At 38.4% G+C, this 15,233-nt stretch overlaps 3 protein-coding genes across 3 annotated transcripts in view; 2 read left to right on the plus strand and 1 right to left on the minus strand.

Moving 5' to 3' along the window:
• LOC133525846 (tRNA (32-2'-O)-methyltransferase regulator THADA) overlaps nucleotides 1-4,129 on the plus strand; it is a 49,239-nt gene extending 45,110 nt beyond the window's left edge. The window contains exons 34-37 of the mRNA XM_061862251.1: nucleotides 41-741; nucleotides 1,681-1,791; nucleotides 2,854-3,002; nucleotides 3,843-4,129. Of these exons, the coding sequence (XP_061718235.1) occupies nucleotides 41-741; nucleotides 1,681-1,791; nucleotides 2,854-3,002; nucleotides 3,843-4,112 (1,231 nt within the window). The 3' untranslated portion in view covers nucleotides 4,113-4,129. The remainder of the gene's footprint in view (nucleotides 1-40; nucleotides 742-1,680; nucleotides 1,792-2,853; nucleotides 3,003-3,842) is intronic.
• LOC133525633 (poly(A) RNA polymerase, mitochondrial) lies at nucleotides 4,122-12,361 on the minus strand. The gene is made up of 8 exons (XM_061861951.1): nucleotides 12,110-12,361; nucleotides 11,864-12,039; nucleotides 11,406-11,726; nucleotides 11,012-11,140; nucleotides 10,649-10,851; nucleotides 9,014-9,234; nucleotides 8,215-8,453; nucleotides 4,122-7,004 (listed from the first exon to the last, which is right to left on the minus strand). Exons 1-8 carry the CDS (start codon nucleotides 12,216-12,218, stop codon nucleotides 6,624-6,626), a joined length of 1,779 nt encoding a protein of 592 aa, XP_061717935.1. The 5' UTR covers nucleotides 12,219-12,361; the 3' UTR covers nucleotides 4,122-6,623.
• Nucleotides 12,362-12,682: 321 nt separating this feature from the next.
• On the plus strand, nucleotides 12,683-13,639 carry LOC133525619 (ribosome-recycling factor, mitochondrial). The gene has a single exon (XM_061861935.1). The coding sequence runs from the start codon at nucleotides 12,789-12,791 to the stop codon at nucleotides 13,539-13,541; it is 753 nt and encodes a 250-aa protein (XP_061717919.1). The 5' UTR covers nucleotides 12,683-12,788; the 3' UTR covers nucleotides 13,542-13,639.
• Nucleotides 13,640-15,233: the final 1,594 nt, after the last annotated feature.

Raw genomic sequence — 15,233 nt, forward strand, 5'->3', positions numbered from 1 at the left:
ATTTTACAAGAAAATTATACAGAATACAATTTTATTTCAGGTTCCCAAAACTTCTAAACGACGATCTCCCATCAATGTCATCTCTTCTCGAAACAGTCTTATTCAGCCCGGCCCCCACCATCACAAGCGGTCGAGAAGCGTTCCTCACGAACGCCACATACCTGTCACTAATTATCAGCAATGTACCCGCTTTGCTGACAAAACGGTGCCTCCAACACTCCGACTACGAAGTCAACTTAGCTGCTCTCAACTACCTACTCATCCTACATGGCTATGAAGAAGATTCCAGTCCATTTTTAGACCACTTATCTAAAATTTTAAATAAAGAAACTCTAGAAGAGTTAGAGCGTGATATAAATTATGTTGGAATTCTGTGCAAAGTAACGAAAAATGGGTATTTAGAATGTAAACAAAAAGCGTTAAAAGTTCTAGCGTTAACTAAAGACACGCAAAGAGAAATAGTAAAGCTAAAGCTTGGAAATAACGTAGAATTAACTGAAGAAACTGTGATAATGGAGTTGATAGATTCTATTAGGAATGGCCATACGAGTTTGAGCTCTATTTACTTGCTCAGTTTGTTGAGTTTCGTATCAAAGCCAGTTTTGGAGGTAGTGAGAGTGCTATATGAATGTAGCTCGGCAGGGAATGAGGAGGATACTAGAGAAATTGTGGTGGGGTATTTGGAAAAGCATTTGATGACGCTGGTGAAGGCAAAAATGAGTGCGAACAAAGCGGAGATGTGTAAGTATTACATTTTTAGTTATGGCATCTTAATAAAGGCTTATCCAAGAACCGAAGTTTCCAATAAACCTTTTCGTTTATACTGTTTGTCATATATCCGCACCGATTGTGCACGGAGCTAATAACTTCAGTTTACCCTTTTCTAGACATAGTAAAGATTTATCGACTACATGCGCGTCAATAGAATTTCAACTTTAGCATTCCGATTTTAAGATTCAAATTAGATATCAATTTCGGGAAATGGGACTTGTCTTCAAATGAATCATCATAGAAAACCTAGATTGGTGTGGCCTGGAAAAGGGTTATAATTACTATCTGGTGTATATGTCATTCTTGTTGAATCTATGTTAGGTAAGCTAAGGGCAGCTCGTGCGCAATGAAAAAGCGTCTCTCTATAAGCTATTTTCTTTCTCAATAAATGTATTCGTAGGTGTAGATCCCATGCGTATAAAATTCGCTTATGCATATATTCAACGTTGATTATTATCTAAGTCATATGGGTTAGAGTCTGGCTAACGAAATATGAACTCTGCAAAAACTCGGCAATTTCAAATTTGTCCTTACGTAAGCAAAACTTACAAGTGTAAGTCCGGAAAAAATAATATAACTACTGAAAATAATATAAAACAAAATTATTATTTTTTTTAAACCCACGACGGTTAAAACATAGGTGAAAAAGGATGCACAAATAAATGTTCACTGCAGCGCCCTCTGGTGAGTTGTCACCGTAACACCTATCTAAGAACATGCACCAATCAAACCCGAACCCATCACTGAAAACCGCATCAAAATCGGACTAGTAGTTTTTAAGATAAATGGCAACATTGGTTTGCACAAACATCCTCTCACCCCAAACGCATATACCGTCTCCGTTCCGTCGTGGGATCTTTCATTAGCCAGACCCTAGCATCGATATAAAAAGTTTTTATATTTTTTTAGTCGAGTGGTCTGCCTTGCTGTTTGCGACGGTAGCAATCTTGTTGGAGGACGATTCGCCCGCCGTGCGGCAACGTGCCGCCAACGCCGTGCTCACGTCTCTACACCATAAAGGTCATAATCGTGTGCTATTGAACTTATGTTAGCTTTGGTAATGGAATGTTTTCAAACTGGCGCCATTCACATGGTGCTAGTGAGCATTCCAAACCCTGAGACCTGCTTTGTACATGTATATTTAGCAGTAATATATAGATATTTTTGTCAATATATATATATATATATAATGTCGGAGAATGACTTCAAGAGGCGTTTCATCACGCCATATTTGACAAATAGAGCTAGCTAGGGTATTACGTTACACCTGAATGGTGTTCGACGCAGTTCCTCCAATGCGTCATAGTGTGCACTGCCAAAACAATTGAAATCGGCAACAATTGAAGTTATGCTGTCAATCATTCTTCAGACGAGAACGGGAGAAGATGCGTCGGTTGAGCTGCTTGCTTAAGATAAGAAATGTAACGTGTGCTATGATTTATAATCAGTCTTGTCCAGAAAAGACTCGAAAGACTGTGTGAGTTGAACATCGTATTTCATTGAAAGCCCTCGTCATCCACTATTGAAGGTTCTGACGTGCTGCCTCTAGTATGATACGCCCACGATTCAAATACAAATTGTTTATTTCACAAATATAAGTTTAAACAGTGTTACATGTTATACTGACCTCCACACTAGGCATAGCCTGTCTCGTAGAGGAAATAATAAGATTAACATATTGTAAGCATTAGCGGCTAGTAGCAACAGTAAGTACTTATTCTAAAGGTAATACATATAATTAATTTAAGTAGCAATTAAAAACAGATAAGACTTATGACCTAGATAAGTAACATGCTAAGAAAAATGAAGTTGTATTATAGCACAAGCGCGTGTGTGTGTGTGTGTGTTTGTGTTTAGGTCTCGTTAGGATGTCGTCTTTAATAGATTTTCGGTGTCTACATAAGATAGGCTTATCATGTTTTTCAGTAGGAGCTTCCTTGTCTTGAAAACTGAGTGCTCTTTAAACTCGTATAGCCCTACTAGACTCGATTCCCGACATATATTGTATGCATTTCTGTATTTGGCATCTAGGAGCTGCCCTCACTGACTAAAAAATCCTGCCTGTATATGTTTCGTTCACAGAAGCCTGCCAACAGTCGACGTCCCCGTTGGCGTCGCAGCAGTGGCGGCGCGCCGCGGCGGGCGCGCGCGCCGCGCCGGCGCTGCAGCTGCTGCTGGCCGGTCTGGACTTCTGCGCACACGTCCACACCGGCGACGAGCTCGGCGAAGAGGTACTTACTGTATTTTAAACCCTTTATTGAAACTTAGCAAATCTCTGTAACACTTTAAACTCTCGGGTTTTATACACATATTTAATCACACACCACACCACCACATCTAATGCGACCTGGCTGAAACGTCGGATATAATGTATAATAATGAAATTTAATCGTTAGACCCGTTAATGACATTAAATATATTAGAAAATCTCTGTTGAATTTGTTTCTTTCAACTTAATGGCAAAATTAGGAATGATCTCTGCACTCAAATTATATGACGAGAATCGGGACTGGTTTGAAATTGTTATCAAGGTCATTTCATTTAACCTTTTTGACGCCAATGACGGATATATCCGCACCGTAGATCTAACGCCAAAGATTGATCAAACCGTCACATACCAACATACACTTCGGTAACGTGTCGTCTGTGACAGCTTTTGATATGAAGTCAGTACATTTCGTGCCCCACACGCCACGACTTCATATCAAGTCGTGGTTTTGGTTAGGTTTGTATACGTGCAATTTTTTACGTGGCGTTGATGCCACTTTATTACCTCATTGACGTGGCGGCGAAAAGGTTAAAGTTATATTTAACTTCAATGTAACTTACAAAAACAAAATGTTATTTGCTCTTTAATACCTTTCGTACTCAAGCTCTTTCGTACCTAGTTACTACTAGGAACGATAAGGCTACTGCCTTATCCTGCAATAAAAACACGGCAACGCCAACCAATGTAGTTTCGACAAAATGTGTCACTTATCAGGACACGGTATCTCTTTGACCATAAGTGCAACTAATATTAAATTTCAATAACAATCACTTTGTCTTGAACCATAATTATACAATTTCAGTGTCGAGTGTTCGATCAAAACGAAACTCACAACGTGTACCTCGAGGAGTTTATATGGACCAGAGACTGCGCTCTCGAGCTAAAGCGGATATATAGACAAACAGACACCAACCACACAATACAGGAATACATACATGCTCTTCTAACAAATCCAGACTACAAGGAAACTATAAGGAAACTCTGTATAGATAATGTAGCTGAATATTTGATGGGTCAAATGAAGACAAATAATCCTAAAATTATATTATTTCTGAAAATTTTATATGAATAAAAGATGAGAAACGGTAACATCCACTTTTATTTACATGTCAAAACAATTCTTATACTCTGTATCTTTAGGTATTTCGATAAGAGGAAACAAAATCTACCCTCAAATGTCTCTTTAATGCAGTTGAGGGTAGATGAAAACATTACATGATCAAATTATGTAGGTTAAAATCAGAACGTTCGGTCACAAATCCAGGCGGTTTTGTATTTGGTTGGTTAACCAATAAATGTTATAACTACCCGAAAATGTGCTAATTGTTTGTTTTATTTAAATACCTAAAGATGCAGAAGTTATAGATAGATTGAACTTCATAAATTCAACATGTAATGGTATTCAATAGAAGTAGCAAAAAAGGTAACCAAATATGGCGGCCTAGACGTAACAACATATTTTACAAAGTTTTTTTACTTAAATATGTACAATAGGGAATATTACGCAAAACTCTATGCGTAGAGGGCGCTACTAGCACAAACTGAGGACCTACAGCTGTAAACCGCCTCGATGCATTAAAGTCATAATGAAAACTTATCAAAAAACTGTTTAAGGCGTAGTATGTATAAGTTTAGAATTTAGATCAATATGTGCTAGCGATGCACTCTGGCGGCAGAATATTGCAGTAATACCCCCTATTAACAAATAGTGCTGCTATTGAAACTTACAGTTTAATAGAATAAGAGCTCTTGAGGCCTACTTGAAGAATATAATTTTAAATTTTGTATAAGTTACACAACTTATATAATGCTTATAAGCATAACATTGTTCACACTGTTAAATGTCAATTTACAGACCTGTTTGTATCATGTCCGTTTATTATGTGCTTAATGCGATTATCAGCGCTCGGTGCTCCCGGTGTGTGAGCGAGACAGTTATGCGGTATGTAGTAATGACCCACTCACACACCGGAGCTGCGTGCAGATCCAAGTAATAAAGGTAAATTGATTTCTTTCCACTTTTCGCAATTTCTATCGAATAAAAACCTAAGTTGAACTCCTTTGAACTATCACGTCCTATTTATAATATCCGCATTCGGTTCTCATATACAATGTTCAAATCAAATGTTACTCATTAAGGGACGACTACTAAACTTAACCAATTTGTGTCAATCTAATACATAATTTCAACGATCACACATCACACTTTGCAAGTCCATTATAAAAGCGTTGACTTCTAGTTTAAGCTTTTTAACGCCAAATGACACTCCAAAGTAAACCTTAATAGAATAAATGAAAGGCTTAATTTGTTTTTCTACTCGTCGACTGTAATGCTTGAATTAAGATTTCGTATAGCAAATCATAATTACGTACTTTTCATGTATCGGCTCCCAACTCAACTATAAGATTCTTTTCGATACGCTGTAGTCAACTATAAAAAAATTGACCAACCACGTGCCGCCGCGCTCCCATAGAAAAGGCTAAACGGAGGACGGGCGGGCGCTGTTTCCACGCGTTAATGTATTTTGTACTAAATTTTTGTCTACTAAATTTTCATTAATTATTAAGGTTTTATAGTAAGAAAAGTATTATTTTAGATGACTCGTAAAAAAAGTATTGTATACAATAGTGATATAATCAAGCTTTTCATTCTTGTTCTTCATTCACACTCTTAATTGGCCATTTGGTAAGCCTTATTGTCAGTTAAAGAGTGTTAGTATATAGTGATGTCCCGCTCGCACACAGGAGCGGTGTGTGGATCCGCATCCAATAGGCGCGTCTACACCGACCGAGCTTCGCGCGGCAATGTCCTCACGAGGCGGCTCGTCCTGTGTGGACCCGCCAAATGTGAAGACTGCCTCAACCACAGAATAAATAGTAGTACTACGTACAGAAGGTTCACTGTATCACAAAACCCCTGTTTAGGTATACCGAAAGTTCCTAAACGTTGCCGATTGGACCGAACTCTTTCGAAAAACTTGAAATTTCCTGCAGTAACAACGCATATGATTGTATTGCATTCCTGTAGCAAAATCAAAATCGATGTTGCTGCCCAGATTTTTGACATTTACGGGAGTAATACAGTCGGCAGCAGTACGGCAGCGCGATATTATTGCTTTATTATTGCAAATGGCCAAATATATGGTGCTGCAAGGTTTTGTCATTTGCGGTAGTAATGCAGTCGGCGGTAATATCGCAGTCGGCAGCAGTATTGCAGCGCGATGTTACTGCCTTATAGTTGCAAAATGTCAAAATTGATGTCGCTCCCAGGATTTTGACATTTGCGGAAGTAATACAGTCGGCAGTATTGTCGTTCTGCAATAATGCTGCATTCGACTGCATTACTGCAGGAAATGTCAAATACATAGGTAATTTACCTAATACAAAATTTATCAAATTTAGCTATACAAATATGTACCAAAAATTATCCGTTCCGTAGCGATGCGCAGCAACCACTACTAGACACCAAAATTGGTGCCGGCCGCATGTACTTGCGGAGCCACGCCTGCCTTAACGCGATTTAACGTTCTCTAAAGCGAATACGAAGCCAACACTTTGAAACTACCCACTAATCATCAAACTCTCATAACAACTTACCCCGCCGTATCCTATACACTTGGCTAGCAACTTGACTGTTCTTGAACTTCACGTTACTCTTATCTACTTTCTCATTCCTTCCCTTACTTGCCAGTCTGTCCAACTTATCTTTGATATCATTACCAACGGGCTGGTTGTCTTCTTCGTTAGTAAATAAGTCCTTGACTGACACTAGTCGTTGTGAGTTGCCTACTCGGAGCAGTTTCTTGAGGCCTCTGGTGGATTTCTTCTCTATGAGACCTAGTAGGCCCCAGTCGTCTGTTTTGTCCCCTTCGAGGCCGGCTTCTAGCTGCCAGGCCGCGTTGCGGACTTCCATTTTCAGGCGTTCACATTCTTCGTAGCTGACGTTTCTGCTCACGTTCAATGCCTGGAACGAAAGAATTTAATTTGCAAACGTAAAAATTTAGTTGTAAGTGTTCAGACAGCAATATTTGATAAATCGTAATGCTTTTTTAGATCACAGTATGTTTGCCAAAAAATTAAATAGTGATTTTGAGGCCTTTCTTTAGTTACTAACTTCATTGATTCGAAACATGACTTCTTGACTTTCACTGGATAGAAAAAAAAATCGAACATAGGTCTAAAACGCACATTAAAAATTTGTAACAATTTTTGTACAAAAGCTAAAAATATGAAAATTCACTGAACTCTTGTTAAAAATTACAAAAAATTAAAATTCAAAGACATGATATCCGCGATCCTGGGCATGCACAACCGTCTTGTTCATGCTTACGCTCAGTGAGAGTGAGAGAAGACCCTCCCACAGTGAACCAAGAACCTCCCTAAATGTGTGTTAAGCATCTATTTTATACCACCTTTAAATCTACCTACGTAAATCCAACACCACCAGAAGTAGACATGTGAAATCGAACATGGCGTTGGGTGGAGCAATTTGTATTTTATAATATGAGTTGAGTTGGCTTAGCTAGTTAGGCTGCGTTTCCACCAGAGATGTACGAGGATGCGTAGCAAGCGATGTGTTTTCAAAACCGATACAATCGCTGCACGCTGAACGAGGAAAATAAATGAAGTGATTCTACTTATACTTATTTATTTATTTTATTTAATCTTTATTGCACATAAGAAAACACACTGTACAAAAGGCGAACTTAATGCCATAAGGCATTCTCTACCAGTCAACCTTTAGGCAAAACAGATAAGGCAGTTGTAGGCAGTGCAAAAACATGAGGTATAGATGATAAAATTAGGTACATGTACGAACACAATAAAATCATAAGGAATAAACATACATATATAAAAATAATATTGATACAAATACATACACTTATTGGTTCCTAACAAACATTTCACTCTCTACGCATTCTCGCACATCTCCGGCGGAAACTCAGCGTTGCCAACCCATGTGACGGCATATTTTCGTGCGCTTCCAGAAAGAAACGAGACATTTCCTTCTCATCTCAGCCCATTCCAATTTGCTCGTTACAACCCAAATCCCGGGCCCGCTTTGGCAACGTAACCCCAAGAATTGGCCCAGACACCAGACAAAAGCGACTGCCATCTCACCAACCCAGAGTGGAAACTAGACGAGAGGGGAAGCTAGAAAACTGCCAACCAACCTGCTCCAAAGGATTCACGATATACAGCGGCAGTGCGTTCGGTTTTCTGACGGCAGCGCCCTCGTTTAAAGAAATAGCTTTGTCAGCAAAGTCGAACTGCGCGTAGAATTCGAAGAATTGTAGAAGGAGAGTTTCAAGCGGCGCGTCGTTCTGGGAGTAGCTGGAGGGAGGGAGCTTGTTCGCGTCGCGGAGGAACGTGCAGTTCAGGTTGTCTTCTGCTATCCGGATGTCTTCTTTCTCTGAAAATTTAAAAAGCACAACTTAGCGAAAAAAATGTAAAATGCGATAGAAGAAACCATAAAATTATAGTATGCAAAAATGTAAGAGGAAACAATTGGTACTCTATGAGACCTGTCCGTGCCCTGTAATTTAATTTGCACACGAGTCATAAAATGTATTGGTTCCATTATATTCCACGCCTCTTCTCTTTCCGTATAGAGTACAAAGCCGTAAGGTTAACAATTCCGATTGGGACAGTGAACGTGTTAAGTGAAATTTAAAGCATGACTTTTTAATAAATACAATTATATTTTAGGGGTTAAGGTTCGTGAATGCGGAAATAAACCATCAAAAATAGCAAGTCAGAGAGAATACGTTACTAAATTACGTTCATCAGCACATAAATAGGTACTAGTGGCACTTTAAGCTGTAGACCTTGCGACTCGCGAGTCTGTCTAAGCATACTTACATTAAAATATTTTTGAAAATTTTCCAAAATATACAAAATATTACGAGAATCTGCTGAGAAATGCGAAGAGGAATCTGAAAACATACTTTTCCCAAGCTGGAACGAACTTACCAGCCTTGCTGACAAGCAGCTTGACGCTCGGCAGCACCTTGGCCTGCTGCAGGAAGTGCAGCACGAGCAGCGTGAGCGGGAAGTTGGTGATCCAGCGGCCGGGCGCCGCCGCCGTGAGCTGCGCGGCCGCGGCCCAGCGCCGCACGGCCAGCGTCAGCGGCCGCGCGCGCGCGTCCAGCGAGCCCAGCAGGTGCAGCAGCTCGGACATGTACACTCCGGACCTGAGCAACCAGCTCTTAGTAAAACTCTTCCAAGTGTACACTTCATTTCAAAATCGGCCAAGAGCATATCGGGCCATGCTCAGAGTAGGGTTCCGTAGTTACTCTTCCGTCGCAATAAGCTAAACTGGAGCTTAATTAGCTTAAAGTATAGTAGATTATTAACCAACGGATGCACTGTGGATAGTACGTGTTTTTACTATGAAGGGGAAACTTTTTGCGATAACTCAAAAACAGCTAAACTGATCATGTCCGCTATAGTTTTCATTTAATGTCTTTCTTAAGCTTTACTTCCACGATTTTTTTCATATTTTTTTGACCTATGGTTCAAAAGTTAGAGGGGGGGGGACACATTTTTTTTTCTTTCATAGCGATTATATCCAAATATATTCACTTTATCAAAAAATGTTTTGATAGACCTTTCAAACGATACTCCACACTGTAGAGTTGAAGCAAAAAAAAAAATTAGATTTTATTCTACGTACTTGTCGGCTTTATTGATTTATATTTCCATGCCAAATTTCAGCTTTCTAGCACTAACGATCACGGAGCAAAGCCTCGGACAGACAGACAGACAGACAGACGGACATGGCGAAACTATAAGGGTTCCTAGTTGACTATGGAACCCTAAAAAACAACCAAAATGTATACATATAAAAAATCTAGAAAGGCTCTAACTCAATCCAAAGAGCAATTGCACAGAACTGTGCTCTGAGTTTTTCGGTAAAATTAAGTAACAAATTATGCTCAAGCAGCAAGATCAAGTTAAAGACAAAAAGATCGACTAGAACAACCAATATAGCGAGGCCTTAAGTGGCAGTAAGGGGGACATTGCTCCTAGATTCAATGGCTAGTGGAGCGGGAAGGTTATTCAATAGAAAACGCTTCCTCAACGTTGCTTACACATTTTTTTTTTTCTTTATTGGAGAAACAACAGAAGCAAGTACAATAATAGTATAAATGATAAGTTATACATTGCAATAGACGTGCACCTACCTCCTAAAAACGCTCTCACTGAGAACTATACATAATATAGGTAAGGTAATGCTACAGTAAACTACATCACACGTTACTAGCATGGGATAAAGGCTATTATTACAAATTAGAATTAACAATTTGGTAGATAGTTAAACTTTTTCCCAGCTAGGCCATCTGGATTAAGCTTACATTAATGGCTGCACTCTACAGACGGGTCAGGATCGCAAGGCCCTCAAGTAACAAGATGAGAAGACGAAATTATTCATACAGTGGGACCACTCTGGACAAGGGTGGCAAGAGAGAGAAGATACTGGAAGAAGTTGGAGGAGGCCTTAGCCGACAGGCTAAGAGACTTCATATGACTATTCAAGACTATCAAAGAGAACAATCATGTTCAGAACAAAGGGCTATATAATAAAAAAATAATGGCTGCACTCACATGTTACTGTAGCACAGGTCGCAGTCCACGTCGGTGATGTGGTGCGCAAACTTGACGATGGGGACGCGCGCGTGTAATATGCGCTGCACGCGCGCTACGCCCACTGCGCGCATGTCCAATAGCTCAGCTAGCAACTCTAGCTGCCTTGCTGGGCGGGATTCGTTACGCTTCTCTTGGTATACTAGACGCTTTGATGGATCCATCTGCAAGATGTGAATTAATTGTACAGAGTGTAAAATCTATTCATTAGAAATTCACATTTTATTAGAAATGATGTTTCTCTGAAATATAGCTTAAAATTAGCCTATGCTAAGGTTCTGCATTGCATAGAGTTGTAATATGCTTTAACTAGGTTTTACTTACCATATCATTAGTTAGTGTATTAGTAAGTACTAGATCCAGGTCACAACCCATCCGGCCGAAACCATTCACGGAAGATCCAAAGGGATGGACCTCAATATTTGCATACAAGCTCTCTAACATCACCTCTAGCTGGAATATCAATAATAGTATGTATTAAGATATACTGAAATCATTCAGAAAATAAGATTTAGTATTAAAAATAAGCTAGAAATATAGAGACAATGAGAATTCTTTCACAACCAGTAAGGCAAAAATGTATGAAATACAAAAAGGTTTTAGACTGTTTTTTGTGGTTAGGTTAACTAGACTATTCCAATAAAATTGAAATAATAATTAAAACTATTTACGGTTAGTTGAATTACAACTTCATTTACATGAACAATTGAATACATACCTCTCTAGCCACTATAAATCGTAACCGAACACCAAGGTCATTCAATATAGTCCTATCATACAAAAGCTGTATCTGATCAGACACTGTTTGTGCACTCATCAACTCCTGAAATAGTGTGTCTTCACTGAGGTCTGAGCTCCCATCCTTAGTATTAAGAGAACTAAGACATGGCTCAGTCTTCTCCTTTTTCCCGGGAGCAGCGCGGAACCAGAGGAATGGGGACCGGAGGGACATAACATCAATGTCTTTTTGGTGTGAGCTACAACTCCGTAGTACATCTTTGAGATTATCTTCTGTGCTAAATTCTATAAGCATAAAGTGCTAAAACGAAAATAATTTAAAAAACATATTTATTATTATAATAAGTGTATACATATATTCCTTAAAAATTGTATGCATAACTATAGCTGAAATAAAATGTATTGCAGATCCAAAACGATGTTAGTTAAGTTAAATACCTCTCCACTTGAGTTCCGATAGTGATGAATTCCCTTGACATCTGCATATTTCGAACAATATGAGTGTAGTTCACTAAAGGATGCCTCTGAGTTTACTTGAACTACAACACTACGCCGTGCCTCTGCTCGCCGTGCCGCCACGACCTCCTCAAAGTTAATAAACTTTCGCGGAACATCTAAAAAGTACACATAACCTTAACGCATCATTCATAACAAAATATTTATACTTCGCGTCGTAGGAAATACCTGAGAGTTTTCTTATGGCTAAACATCTGCACGAGGACACAGATTTTATAAAATTTCTGTATGAACAAAGTCTTCCTGTATTGATAACTTTTTGAAATAACACAGACATTTTTGGAAAAAAAATCTAATTGGCCATTTGAACTATGATCATTCAGAACGTTAATTAGTGAAATGTCAAAGCAGTCAAACCTCAGACTAAACTATAACTAGTGTTAGAACGTTCTTATGATAAATAAATTAATACTTTAGGATATTAAATTAAATTGACTTTTTCTGATATAAATACAATAATTCCATTTAAAATATCTGAAGCATTCACTGAACTTAGTTTCAGAGCGCTTCTGTCAAATGCGTTTTGATTAGTAGTTCGATCAATCCTCTAGTTTTATCATAGACATACAAACTATGATACAAACTATTAAAGATTTTTAAAATGAAGTGCTACATTTCATCGAAAAGTCTTTAAAAATAATAATGAACCATTGTAAATTACTGTTATTGCACCAGAAAATGTACCTAAGCTAAATTTTTCCAAAAATTATTTTCATAAAACGTCACTGCGTTTTGTTCGCTTATTATTAGTTATTATTCTAAAACACTATTTTGAGGTTAACTAATCAGTAATAATATAAATAAAAATAAAAATCTGATTAAATAAGTAACAGGAGTTGCATATATAATGAACGCACGGATTTTACAACGAATGATTGTACCCGTTTATATAAATTCATTCAAATATTTCCCTAACCTAAATGAAAGAATTATCACGGCGAACACTTATAATTTCACGGCAATTCGAAATTATGCCAAAGGAAAAGATAAAGGAAAGGATAAGAAAGTTAAAGGAGGCAAAGTGGACATCAACCCGCTTATGATGTCAGAACTGATTGCAGTGGACAAGCTTAAAGACAGATGTAAAGCAGCTATTGAAAATATGAAAGAGGACTTTACCAAAAACCTATCACTACGCTCTACGACCGGCTCCATAGAATCTATGCCCGTGAAGTTTGATGGCAAAGAATATGAGCTTCAGGAATTGGCGCAGATAGTGAGGAAAAATCCTAAAACTATAGTAATAAACTTTGCTTCGTTTCCTCAAGCCATCCCTGACGCTTTAAAAGCGATACAATCATCTGGTTTGAATTTGAATCCTCAGCAAGATGGTACAACATTGTTTGTGCCAGTACCGAAGGTGACTAAAGAGCATCGGGAGCAGCTAGCCAAGAATGCCAAAGCTCTGTTCATAGAATGTAGAGATGCCATCAAAGATATTCAAAATGACTTTATTAAAAAGGCGAAGAAGCAAACCGGAGTCTCTGAAGATCTAGTTTTCAGTGTGACTAAACAGATAACGGCATTGTGTGAGACGTTCCATGTTGAAGCTAAAGGTATCTATGATGTCAAGGTAAGAGAGCTACTTGGCGAAAAGTGAAATTAGTTGTGCAAAAAAATAAGTATAAGGAGCATTTATGTCACAGTTAAAAGAGAAACATTTATCCTTGTAAATAAATAAATAAATTTTAATTTTAATTTGTTTTATTAATTGCAATAATATTAACAATACCTGAGCCTCACAAATAGTCTTCTTTTTAATTTCATCCTGTTACCCTCTGCTGAGGTGTAGGGCTCGAATCATATTCTTCCACTGACTCTGGTCCTGGGCAATTTGGGTAATCTTCTCCCACCCCATCCCCAACACACCCAGCTCTTGTCCAATTTTGGGCGACCATGTTTCTGCCCACAAATATTATAATATTATGTTTAACAAATAGTAAGTTGTTTTAATATTAAATTTCATTTTAATCACTTGTTGATTTGTACAAGTATGGTTATTGTTAGTTGAATAGCCAATTTCCGTAGCAAGTGCGTTAAGTTTGGCAGTGCACATGATATCTTTGTGGTTGCCAACTCTAATACAGGGTTATTATATCTATATGGTCGCCAGAAAGTTTCTGCTGAGAGGGACAGAGAAAGGCACATGTTATTTCCCTGTCATTCTTAACAGCAAGATAGCACAATATGTCTGGTAAAGGGATAGATCTAATAATCTCTTAGAATGGGCTACATGTTTGTTTACCCTCTCAGCCCCACAGCTGGTGATTTTATGAGGGAAGGCACCAACCCTCAATCAATTTTCCCTCACACAAGGGGCGTGCCCCACTACACTATAATATAGACCATATGAATTAAAAAAGTTTCTTGTGTTTGATTGTCATGATAATGTACATATTGGATTTTTGTAACAGCAACTTTTTGTAAATGCATTTAAGTCTAAAATTTAATAGAGATAATTTAAGCCTCCCACCAGTTGTTGAGAGGCCAACATTACTGTAAAATAATATGAAATTTATGTATTACATTTTGTATTTTTTGACCATTTAGTTACTAATAATAATTATTGAGAGTTGTGTTTTACGAACATATGCCATATTGCTATATGATAAATAAATAAAAGTAAACTATTCATTAATTATATTATTTTTATGGGTTATTAACTTGTTACAATTTACTTACTTCTTGAGGTGCTTTACCATGTTCACAGTGCATCCATTAGCTCTAATCGTTTTCCTGCTTCCTCCAATTTGTGTAATTTTTATTTTAGTTGTTACAAGTTACATTCATTATAATATAACACCCATTGCTAAAAGTTTGTATGTAATAAGTTTTGAGTTTCCCTCCATTATTTATTCAAAGGAATAGTGCTAACAGACGGGCGTACCGGACCGCGACTTTGGTCCGGTCAGTTGTCATTTCACCTCTTTCTCGCTATCACTAATAGCTGAATCCTTTTTAGATGTATGGTACCACAACCACCTTCCACTTTATTGAACAGGCCTCGGACCTAGGTCACGGTCCAGTACGCCCGTCCCGTGCGCCACAGACCCACCCCGCGTATTTCTGTGAACTGCGCTCAACTATTAAGCGGCTACTACACGGCTAGCAATCAAGTTTGCGATGAACCAAGATCACCCTGACCTTGGCAGGGAATCAATACAATTTGGGTGCCAACCACCTACTAGAGCCAGTGGTGGGCAAAAACGGCCCGCGGGCTAGCTCCGGCCCGCGAAAGGATTTTATCCGACCCGCCGCCGGTCCTATGAAATAATTAGTATATGGCATATGC

The sequence above is a fragment of the Cydia pomonella genome, chromosome 15 (genome assembly GCF_033807575.1).
Source record: "Cydia pomonella isolate Wapato2018A chromosome 15, ilCydPomo1, whole genome shotgun sequence".
Taxonomy (NCBI): domain Eukaryota; kingdom Metazoa; phylum Arthropoda; class Insecta; order Lepidoptera; family Tortricidae; genus Cydia; species Cydia pomonella.